At 38.3% G+C, this 12419-nt stretch overlaps 1 protein-coding gene across 1 annotated transcript; it reads right to left on the bottom strand.

Moving 5' to 3' along the window:
• Positions 1 to 4092: 4092 nt before the first annotated feature.
• On the bottom strand, positions 4093 to 9318 carry LOC146005502 (uncharacterized). Its single transcript, XM_083144748.1, has one exon. It carries the CDS (start codon positions 9316 to 9318, stop codon positions 4093 to 4095), a length of 5226 nt encoding a protein of 1741 aa, XP_083000874.1.
• Positions 9319 to 12419: the final 3101 nt, after the last annotated feature.

The following is a 12419-nucleotide window of genomic DNA, read 5'->3' as shown; positions in this document are numbered from 1 at the left end:
AAAGTGGCATGCCATATCATAGGTTTTCCCTAAATCTCTCAGGCGGAAAGGCGACATTGAAAGCACATATATTTACTAGCATTTGTTGTGGCATTACTTCTGCAGATTTGTTGGCAAAGATTCACTTAGGGCCAGTTTTTCAATGTCCTGTTAATCTTGCTGTTAACTAACTGTCAGTTGGAGATAACAGCCAGTCTTAACCAGCACCGGGTTTTTGAATGTGAAATTAACTGCCAGTTAACTAAACCATGGTTCGTTCTCCGAAACAGTGTGTTGGTAATTCTGAAGCACGGAAATGACAGGAAATCGATCTGCGCGCCATCTGTTAGTATAGTTTCAAACCGCGTCGACTGGCACACAGCCTGGCGTTTAAATATAGAACTACAAGCACGCCGCGCTCGAAAGCACGTTATTGCATTGTGAAATGATAGGAACAATGGCTGCGCATCCATTTTGTATGCTTACGAAATAAATTAACGAAAGACAGCACTACAAATTTGGTTTTCTTCTAATAAAGGCCAATTCCATGTCGCGGAAATGATGTTATGAGGCGCAAGCGCAGGTACTTTCTTGTAGAAGAAGCGTGAAGAACTCGAAAGTCGAAACATTAATAATAGCTACCTGTTTGTTGATATAAACACTATTATTATTATTAATATGTAAATATTGTACATTTGATTGCATACTTTGTACCTCTCTATGCATGTTGTTGAGCGAAAAAAACAACATGTCAATAGTAAACAGGCTTTCTAAACCTTTAAAAATATGAAGGTACGATTAGAAATAATTTTAAAATTTACTGTAATATTTATCCGAGAAGATCATTCAACAATAAAGCGTGAATTGAATGCAACACACGTAATAAATAATTGACAAGAAAAAAAAATACACGTGACCAGGACTCGAACTCGTATTAGAAAATACAACACGCTCCGAAAGGTTGTGCCGCTAACCATTATACCAAATTACTGTTTGTAAATCGTCCCGCCTGGTAGACCAGATATCCTGGCCACAAATTCTCTAACATAACCTTGCCAAGCAAATTCTAGCTACTGCGCTGCTTAATTTGCATATTTGCATGGACATTGGTAAGCTCTGCCAAACAAAATAAGTCTTTTTCTGTACGAATTTAAAAGTTTTGTGAATCATATCTTGTTTAATCTGACAATGAAGTTGCGAGTGGTGAACTTGGATAGCTGCACGAGGCTTCCATGTTGCTTCGTAACTTCCAGTTAGGCTGGTAACTGCAAGAAGAAGTACCAGTAAAGATAATCGCCACCAGAGTTCCAGTTACGAGCTAACTGTACATTGAAAAACCGAAATTTTCACTAACTTCCAGTTACGTGCTTACATGAACCTTAACTGAACATTGAAAAACCGGCCCTAAATATATCTAAACGTTCGTCGTGCGTGTACATGAGATACTTGTATGTACTTAGATTCTGTGGTACGTAGTGAGCTATATATCTGGCGGCCACAAAGACACGTCATATTTTAATAATCTGCTCTGCAGTTGATCATCCGACGGATTCTAGACGTCCACCCCTTCATAGTAGAAATTTAACAAACACTTTTCTTGACTATCGTCGCATAACTGATGAAAACAAGCGCTCATTTCTTACTTCGTATGCCGGTGAATCTGCACTGGCAACAACGGGGACTGGCCTAAACCGGAAGTTCCGGGGGGATCGGGCAAGACCTCACCAATGTTTATGTTTACATTTTTAACACGGCCTGTTACGTACTACTACTGAATGTAAACAAAGATCTATCCTACGTAAAGCGGACATATTGGAAGCGACACTAGCGCTCAGGTGGTAATTTTAATAGCGAATTGTACAAGGTCAAGGAAGTAGTAATAAGGTCTGTTTTATACAGCGTATATTGATACACTTGTAAGTTGAAATGGATCTTCTGCTAATATGGTGTATAAAGAAACAAGCTGCCGGAGTACTAATTGAGGTGAGTGTACAATATAAAACATCGAATTTTTATGTACTACTCTTACGTCATTACGAATTCTTGTAGGGAAGTTAGAAGTCGTTTTGCAGCAGAATTCCCATATGTTCCTGTTCCACACAGTAGGGGTGTGCGGGACAGGATTTCTTGGGTCGGGACGGGAAAGTTTTAAATCCAGACATTCGGGAAGGGAAATATTCGCCATTTCCCGACTGAGGGACTTTCGTTTATGTTCTGATTTAACTTATTAACAATAAATTTTAATTTGCTTTCTGTTGAATATATATTCAGGTTTTCTTATTTCTAATTATTTCTGCAACATTTAGTTAGCCTTCGAATCAGAATTTATGCGTTATCACAAAAAAATTGCAAGTATCCGGTTTTTTTTGTCCAGCAGTGTACATTGAAAGGGCTATTTTTTGTGAGCGATAAACTACAACATTCTATTTTTAACCGATGGGTCTTGTTTTAATATAAATTATAACCATACTCTCACAGGGACCCCTAAATATAACTAAATAATTACAGATGACAAAGCCAGCACGAACTTATCACCCCATACTTAAATTAGCAAACGATGCATTAGTAGACTTACCAGCCCCACTAGTGAAACATTACAATTTGAACGAATACGTCAACTATTTAGTATTTTAAATAAACCGGGTTGTAGCCATCTGATTTTAGAATATTCAGGAAGCCAAACAACAACAATGAAACGTTCTCTTACAAAGGTTGATAAGCATAAACACAATTTTTGATTTCTCATAATTTAGCGGTTCGAGAACATCGTATACGCAGCAGAAACAACAGAAAATTAAGGAAACTTCACATATTTGGTGAAATGTCTTTCGAATTATGACCAATTATAATATTTCAGACGTACACAATAAAATGAGATTCACAATAATTCTGAAATTCAAAATGAACTGATACTGGTAAAGAGCAACGATATCAAAATGGCTATATTAAATAATAATAATAATAATAATAATAATAATAAAATTAGCTAAGTCCAGAGATTTACTAACTTCACGTTCAGTTTCAATATTTACTTTATTTAAGTTCGAAAATTCTTATTTTACATTCAACATTATTTTGTAAGTGAACGTGACCTAACACAAAACAGCACAACAACGTTTAACATGGAACAGTTATTGTTCATTGTTGAAGCTCGTTACAGTAGCTATCTTGAAGGCCCGACACGTATAAGAATTCTATTCTACTTTTACTTAAGGTAAAAGTTCTTAATATCGGATTTCCATTCAAAAGTGGAGAGACAGCTGCAGGATAGAACGTAAATGTAAGTATATTTGAATTTTATTATTTTCAGTCGCTTTTCTGTAATTTATGGATTAACAGCGACGATGCGAATGAGTGATGATGTGATTAAATTAAACAAAGTGTACTTACGAGGACATCCAGGGGTGTCCATCCCCCCCAAGGCTCATGACGCACTCCCCCCCAAAAGGTAGAACATCCCCCCGTTTATGCCGAATTAATTACTCAAATTATTTTTGTCCGACAAAATTTGCGGAAAAATATAATACCAGAGGTGCAACGACGATTTTTTTCTGGGGAGGCGGAAGGGGGAGGGGCACAGGACCCTCCATTTCTCGTTTGGCTGCCCTAAAAGGGGTCCAATCCAATGTATAACTTTCAATATGACACACAGAAACTTCGCACACAACAGGTGGGAAATTTCGCAGGATCCTGCTCTGAAATGGGAAGAATCAATAATGTGAGACTATCACTTAGTTTGAGTGTCTTACTTTGTATTGGTGCACACCAATGTGGTTCCCCCTAAGCCTAAACTGTTTTTTACATGACCAATTATACCCAGCCTAACATACTTTACTTTTTATAGGGTTAATTTTCAAGAATTACAAACACATTGTTAAAAAACGAAACACCAATATAAGTAAATTAAGCTTTAATCTCACACACAGTCATCCAGTATGTCACAGTTATCTTGCTGGTCACAGAATAATAATCCCGCAAAATAATACACAGAATATTCACCTCAAAAAACATGCACAGAATACTCATATCAAGCAAATACACATATTACTGCTTTTCTATTTCTAACATTCTCCCACCTAGAGTCACGCAAAGACAATTAGTGACTCTACACAATCAATAATGTTCATAACATGAGTTTTGTACCAACAAACTCAGCTTCTGTGGAGGCTTCACTCTTCTTCCCAGTCGAGTGGTGGTGACTCTCGGAGCACATTCCTTTTCAGGTACTGTCTTTTCCTCAGTTTTCTTCATTTTGGGTACTTTGGGCAACTCACTTGACTGAATTTCCAAGGGGAAAACACGCTGTAGTGGTCTCATCATAATTCCCGTTGCAGTCCTCAGCCTTACGAGACGTACTTCACCATCATGTCCAGGTATCAGCTCCACAATGCGTGCTAAAGGCCAGTCCAGACGTTTAGAATTGTCATTACCAACAAGAACCACTTCGCCAACCTTCACTTCTCTGCAAGAACTTTTAGCATTCCAATGCTGCACTAACTGACCCAAGTATTCACTGCGAAATCTACTTCTTAGTGTCTCACGAATTCTTTGACAATACTTCCACCGTTTATGTAGATTTACCTTCTGTATCTCATCGAGGTCAGGCACGCCTACTTCTCTGACCTGTTGCAGAAACATGGAGGGTGTCAAGGACTCAAGGTCTGAATTATCTTCTGATATGTAGGTTAGTGGTCGAGCATTCATGACAGCTTCACAATCACATAGCACCGTGATAAATTCCTCATAGGTCAGTGAAGCTTTCCCTAAAATTTTTCTCAATAGTTGCTTCATGAGTCTGATCAAACGCTCCCACCATCCACCCCACCAGGCAGCAGTGGGTGGATTGAATCTCCACTCAATGCGCTTGATTGTTGCAAAAGCAACTACATCTTCCCATTCTAGCTTGCTCAACAAATTTTCAGTGCCTACAAAGTTTGTCCCATTGTCACTGTAAACAACTAGTGGTCTACCTCGTCGAGCAATGAATCTTCGAAATGACTGAATAAAATCTCCAGATGATAAGCCAGAAGTTAACTCTAAATGTACAGCTCTATAAACAGCACAAGTAAATATGCAAATCCAAGCCTTTTCTCCACTTTGAAGTATAACAGGTCCAGCTAGATCCACTCCTGTTATTTCGAATACTGCTGCATCTCTGACTCGATGTTCAGGTAAAGACACCGGCATTACTTCCATTCTTTTAGCATTATGTCTCCGACAAATCACACAACCCTTCACCACAGAACGAATACTTTTTCTGCCTTTCAATATCCAAAACTGTTCTCTAAGAATACTCATCAGACCTTGTACACCTGCATGACAAGCTTCAATATGTTTATAATAAATAAGCCTCTTCACAATTGGATGTGAGCTTGGCAAGACAGCCGGACACCGAAATGTTTCTTTATCTGTAAGCTCTAGGATTTTAGTTTTCAGTCTTATGATTTTTTCCTTGTCTTCAAATGGACACAAAGATTTCAGCTTCTTGTCTTCCACTCCGACATAAGAATCTCTTTGTACAAGGCGAATAACTACCTTTTCAGCAGCATTTACTTCTTCTATTGACAATTCTGCTGTCCTATGGTTCTTTGGATGACGACAATTGAAAATGAATCTTCTGATCCACCCTATCAGTCGAACAATCTGTTCATATTTGGAAAATCTGTGATAGTACCAGTCATCCCTTTCTTCAATATTGGCTAAACTAGATACAATTGTCTTCTTCTTCTCTTGGGCAATAATTTCTTCTTGACATGTGTAGCTTTGTTCAGGCCATTCACTCTTAGCTTCTTTTAACCACAATGGACCTTCCCACCATTTTGATTCCATTAACCGTTTGGGTGAACACCCCCTCGAAGGAAGATCAGCACAGTTCATAATACCTGGTACATAATTCCAAGATTCTCTCTTACTCATCGTTCTTATTTCACGCACACGATTTCCTACAAAGGTGTTCCACGGATCATTGCGTCTAATCCATGCAAGAACTGTAGTCGAATCTGTCCAAAAATTAATTGGTATGTCCCCAATGTTCAATGATTCGGTTACTGAAGCTGCTGATCTCACTCCAATAAGAGCTGCCATCAATTCCAAGCGGGGTATGGTTAACTTCTTTATCGGAGCTACCCTTGATTTAGCTTGTACTAATTGCACCTTGACTTGTCCCTTATCAATGGTTCTCAAGAATACTACAGCTGCATATGCCTTTTCACTAGCATCACAGAACACATGCAAACTCCAATCTTCCAAACCTTCAGCAATCCACCTAGGAAATACAAGCCCTTTCAAATAATGTAATTCTTCAACCCACTGTCTGAATTTTCTTCCCATTTCTTCAGGCACTTCTTCATCCCAACTCAATTTTAACAACCATGTTTCTTGAAGAAGGATCTTTGGATACAATGTCACTGGAGAGGTAATTCCAATAGGGTCAAATATTCTGTTGGCAGTTGACAAAATAACTCTTTTGGAGACAACTTGAAACTTCATTCCTTGGAAACATTCCGGTCTCAATTCCAAATTATCTGTTCTTGTTTCCCATACCAAGCCTAATACAGATATTCTGTTATCTTCCGACAAGTTTCCTAGTGAGGTATACTCCCACCCTCGCAGTTCAAATTTCGCTTCTGCCATCAAATGATTAGCTTCTTCAATAAACTGGTGGAGTTCCTCTTCATTGTTCACACTAGTAACACAATTATCTACGTAAAAACTCTGCAACAGCTGTGCAATGATATCCTTGGAATAGCTGCAGCTCTCTTCATTACATTTTTTCAGAGCTTGCTTCAGATGGTGTTCAATTACTGCACACAATAAAAATGGGCTACAACTTACACCAAAAACAACTCGTTTGTGACGATAAACCTTTATGTCGCCTTTCTCATCTATCCAAAGAAATCTCAAAAAATCACGGTCGCTTTTACATAAACTAATCTGCAGAAAAGCCTTCCTTATATCTGAAACGACTCCCAATTTGCGTAACCGAAAACGTGTCAGAATTGAAGGAATTATTTCAATCAAATTAATGCCTTTCTCTAAACACTGGTTCAACGAGTGATACCCCTTTTCTCTTGCAGAAGCATCAAACACAGGGCGTATCCTGGTGGTCTCGCTGTTCAATTTTACAACATGTCTATGAGGTAAATAGTGTCCCTTGGTGTCTATCTCTTCAGATGAAACCTCCTCGACGATGCCTTCTTCTAGCCACTCATTGAAAACCTGACAATATTCTTCATAACAGTCATCTTTCTTCAGTTTTTCAACAAGTGTATCCAGTCTTCTTTTACACATTTCTAAATTACTAGGAAGATGTGGGTGTCCCTCCACCCATGGCATTTTTACCTCATACCTTCCTTCTTCGTCAATCATCAGAGTTCGTTCAAAATAATCCATCACTGCCTCTTGAGCTTCAATTTTGGACTTCTTTTCTCCAGGATCAGTAATGCCAAGAACATCTAATTTCCACAAATCTGCAACCGAAGCTTCCTTACAGAACATTGAAGCTGCAATCATGGATGAAACTCTATGACTTTCATGTGTAGTAACTTTGCCCATTAGTATCCAACCAAGCAGTGTTTCCATTGCTACCAATCCACATTTTAGAGCAAACTTCTTGCCAGTGAAAATTTTACCAGCTATATCAGCACCAATTAAAACTTCCACTGGACCATTTTCTCTATCGGAAATTTCTACACCTATCCGTTTCAACTCTGCTAACCAAGGACCTTCAGTAACAGATGTTACACTGTCACAAATATTAGGCTGATCCATGGCTTCAAAATTGCAAGCATAATCACCTCTGATGCTAGTCAGTCTGACACGATAGCAATTATGTTCATATGGTGCAGAAAGAATGCCACCAAAAAGTGCATGTGTGACATTTTCCCTTTTTACAACCTCATAATTCATTTCCTTTGCTGTAGATGTACAAATGTAGGATCGTTGTGAACCAGTATCAATGATTGCTCTTACATATTTTTCAGCACTTTGTCCTCTTATTTTTACAACTAATGTTTGCAGAAACGTTTCAACATGTTCATTATTCGTCAAAGAATTTTCAACAACCGTCTGTGACTTAGTCTGCTTCCCTGGAAAGTCTGTTCCCTGCTTAGTCCTTTGACCAGAGCACATCACTTCAACATGCTGCCCCTTGCAAATCCTGCATTTTAATTTTACCCTACAGTTTCGACTAAGGTGGCCTTTTTTCAAACATCTGTAACACAACCCCTTTTCCCTAAGCATCTTAGCTTTTTCCGCAAAGGACCAACTGCGTGCCTTCACACACTCCTCACTAACATGCGAATCACCACAAAATAGACACTTTGAAGAATCCCCTTTGCAATTAATCAATTCAGCTGCCGTGGGTATAGATTCAGTACGACTAATACGTTCCTTCTTTCTCTTCAGATCAAACCCAGCTACAGCAAGTGCTATCTTTTCTTCATTTTCCACTTCTTTCTTCAGGAAAGACATTATTTCTTCCAGCCGACTCTCCAATTTAGAATCAGTGGAATTTGCAGAACTTCTCTGCCACACTCGCAAAAATTCTTCTGGTAAACATGACTCTACAAGAGGGTATAACATTGCAGCACACTTGTCTGATGTTACTCCTAATGTACTTAATGCTCGTAACTGTGATTCCATTTTGTCATAAAGAACAGCAAGTTCCAACTTACTGTCTCCATTTAAGTTGTGTAACACCAACTTCAAAAGTTCACGAACATAAACTTCCACTAACACATCATCACGGCCGAAACGTGACTTAAGTCCTTCAATGACCTTGGGATAGTTTTCGTCACTGAGGGGAAAACTTTCTACAAATTGACGTGCTTTTGAACCCGGTATGGTAGCCTGTACAAGGTATTGAAATTTATCACAATCATCAATGCCCTCGTCCTTGTCAATTCGTTTGAATTGGCTCCAGAAGGGTAACCAGTTCTTCACGTTACCATCAAATTTTTTAAGTTCCACTACCGGTAATTTGATTTTTCGTTTGCAGTTTACCGATGTGTCACTAACAGCGTCACTACCATTGTTCAACACCTGCTTACTTAATAACTGTTCTACCATAGTCTTGATTCGATAAAAGTTACATGCATACTTATCTGCATTTTCTGCTTCGACGATCAAATCCTCTTCTTTGACATCGTCGTCCATCAACAAATCACTGTACTGTGTGTCCAGATCCTGCAATTTGACGAATTTATCTTGCAACAAACGAAAATTACTCTGCACTTCCACTAAATCCGGGCAATCACCATTGCACGCCGCTTCAATGTTATTCGCTAAGCGCGTAAACGACGATCTCGTTACTGTTCTTAATTTACTTATCTTTTCCATGGCGTCTCAGTCTTTGCCTTACACAAAGTCTCCCTGTCCTGTCACACGGTCGCCAAATGTTAAAAAACGAAACACCAATATAAGTAAATTAAGCTTTAATCTCACACACAGTCATCCAGTATGTCACAGTTATCTTGCTGGTCACAGAATAATAATCCCGCAAAATAATACACAGAATATTCACCTCAAAAAACATGCACAGAATACTCATATCAAGCAAATACACATATTACTGCTTTTCTATTTCTAACACACATACATTATATATGTGTAATATATATACGTATATATATATATATATAATGTATGTGTGTGTGTGTGGGTGTGTGTCTGTGTGTGTGTGAAGGTAGTTTGGTAGAGGGGGGTCATTGCCATTGGTAATATTTTGCGGGGGGGGGCAAGGTTTGAAGATCTGACATTGCAGTTAACACTAAATTGTGTACGTATTCAAACCTTATTCAATACACATATTATTTAAGGCCTCCCCGATGACGCAGTAATCAAGGGGTCCCGGGTTCGATACCCGGTGGAGGCACAAGTTGTTCAGATCCCACTTTAAACTGTATGTCCAGTCCCGATTAGCCTTACTGTGCATAAAGTGGACTCAAATCACCAAATCAATCAATCAATCAACATATTATTTAAATACATTACATTAGAGAAAACAAAGCGAGCAAGAAAAATTTTGGATCCAATTTTTGGAATTGAAAACAATATTGATTTAATAGGGCGCAAATAATTTCACTGGACCCCATGGCATTCTCTCTTTTACAACGTTTTTAGATGATTCGGCGCCCATGGCCGACTCCTGCCGCTCCTAGCTACAACTCTGAACTTGACAAATACGAGAAAAGCAGATAATGCGAGTGAAGCAAGCAAGAAAGTTTTTCAAAATGAATTTTTATTTGCATAAAATTTGCTCCTCTGTGCAGCCCCTGCAGGTGCCCTTGGCCGTCAACGTATTCCCCCCTTGCTACTCTAGAATTGACTTCCGTCGAAAGTTGGGGGTCAATGACCCCCTGTGGTTACGTCACTGTATAATACAGACATATTTAAGCAATATATGTTTAGATACTTTAGGCTCACTGTCATTGTTAGTCAACCTTATTCTCCACAGTTTGTCTGCTCATGTTGTACATGAAAGTTACACATGTATCTTCGGAATGCATTTATCATTCATTTTCTGCCATTCGAAAATACAGTTTGGTGCTTGATTTCCATTATTAGCTAATGTGAAATTGACGGTGTTGAAAAAATATTTCAAATAGTTTGTTCCAAACAAATCAAAATCAACAACACAAGGATCCATTCTATAGGTAGGTTCCGAATTGTGGAATCTAAACTTGGAGCCAACTGTAAAAAAAATAGGAAATATTTCGGAGATCAAAAGCACAATTGACTTTGCAGATCACGTATTAATTGTTATGGAAGGTAAGTCAAGAATAGAGTTGGAAAGATAGACCAGTATTGCGATAAACTCTCTCGAGGACTTGAGTGATATGGCGAAATTGACGATTGCCACCCACAAGACCCACTTTATAATCCTAAAAGGTAAGCTGAATGCTAATAAACAGCCACGGATAAAACTCATAGAAAAATCTTAGAAGAGTAACGGAAGCTATATATCTAGGTGTGAAGTTACGAGAAATGCAACGATGACATGGATTACGTTCCCTCAAAAGCTGAGCCTGTAGTAGATAAATTGGTAGCAATGGGTTCCAACACATTCAGACTACCTATGTCGCTTACAAACCCATACATATTCATCATCTACAACGCGATAGTTTATTTCGACGGATCAATCTGAGAAGACTACCTAAAATGTATAACATATGTATGGGCGCTATTCACCGGATGTTTCCATTTCTGTGTTCCCTTGGCGTTGGCGGGGACTGCACTTCCGGTTTTGAAAAGAGTAACATTGAATTCAAAAATGTAAAGGCAGTGTGTTCGGAAAAGGCGACAATATTTGTGTAGTTTTTGGTTTCAATATGAGATAGGGAACAAACAATTGTTCTCAGGTATCTATGCATCGTTTTCAGACAGACCCGATCAGTGGATTTCAGTAGCGTACGCAGGATTTTAGCAAGGGGGGGGGTTATTTCTAAAACTTTCTCCAAATTCACATTACCATTGTTTTATTATACTTTAATTAAATAATAATAATAATAATCACAATTAATTAATAATACTTACAATTAATTAATTAGCTGAATTACTACTAATAATACTACTAATACCACTACTACTATTAAGTACTAGAGATCTACATAAATATGGTATTTACGAAAGCAATAGAAGAATATCACTTTCTAGTCATTCGGTTTTTATCAAATTCTGGGACCTTTTTTTTCTTTATTACGAAATAATTGTCTGGTCAACGAGGTGAGACATTTTAAGTGTGAAGAAATCCATAAAAACAAGAAAATATATTAAATTAAATTAAAATAATCAAAGTATGGAACTCATCCAAGGAGGTGTGGTGGTCTGGTCCGTAGAGCGACTGACAACCACGCGGGAGATCCGGGTTCGATTCCCGGAATTGGTTGGATTTTTTCCGGCTTCTTACCCGCATAAATGTGCCCGATAATTCACATCTGGATTGTCTCTCTGTTCTTGCCAACAAAACATTTTACAATATTTATTTTATTGTCGTTTGAATAATTGTCTAGTCAACAAGGTGAGACATTTTAAAAGAGAGACATTCAAACGTGCTGCGGTAAACAATGGGAAGGCGCAGTGGTGACTGTTCTTGTCCACCTAGCCTTTGTCTATACATTAGTCGCTTACAACGAACCAAGAACTTTCTTTCTCATTGTTCACACACAAAAAAATACATCTTCATTGAACACTGGCGTACGTAGAGGGGTGGCTGATGGGGTTACAGCCCCTACCGAAATTGAGAAAATCAGAATTTTCAAATAAAAATCCGTTAAGAACTTTAAAAAATCAAAATGTGTAAATGCGAAACCTCTTTTAAAGTGAGTCCCGATTACCATTTTTGTCTGAATACAATTTTAATAGACTGAAAAGCTCGAAAAATACGAGATATTTTATTATGCATCCTGCCCTCCAAAACGAAGGCATGTGCTATCCAGTGG

Source organism: Lepisma saccharinum, chromosome 23, assembly GCF_977018435.1.
Source record: "Lepisma saccharinum chromosome 23, izLepSacc3.1, whole genome shotgun sequence".
NCBI lineage: Eukaryota > Metazoa > Arthropoda > Insecta > Zygentoma > Lepismatidae > Lepisma > Lepisma saccharinum.
This window is presented reverse-complemented; position numbering and strand designations above follow the sequence as displayed.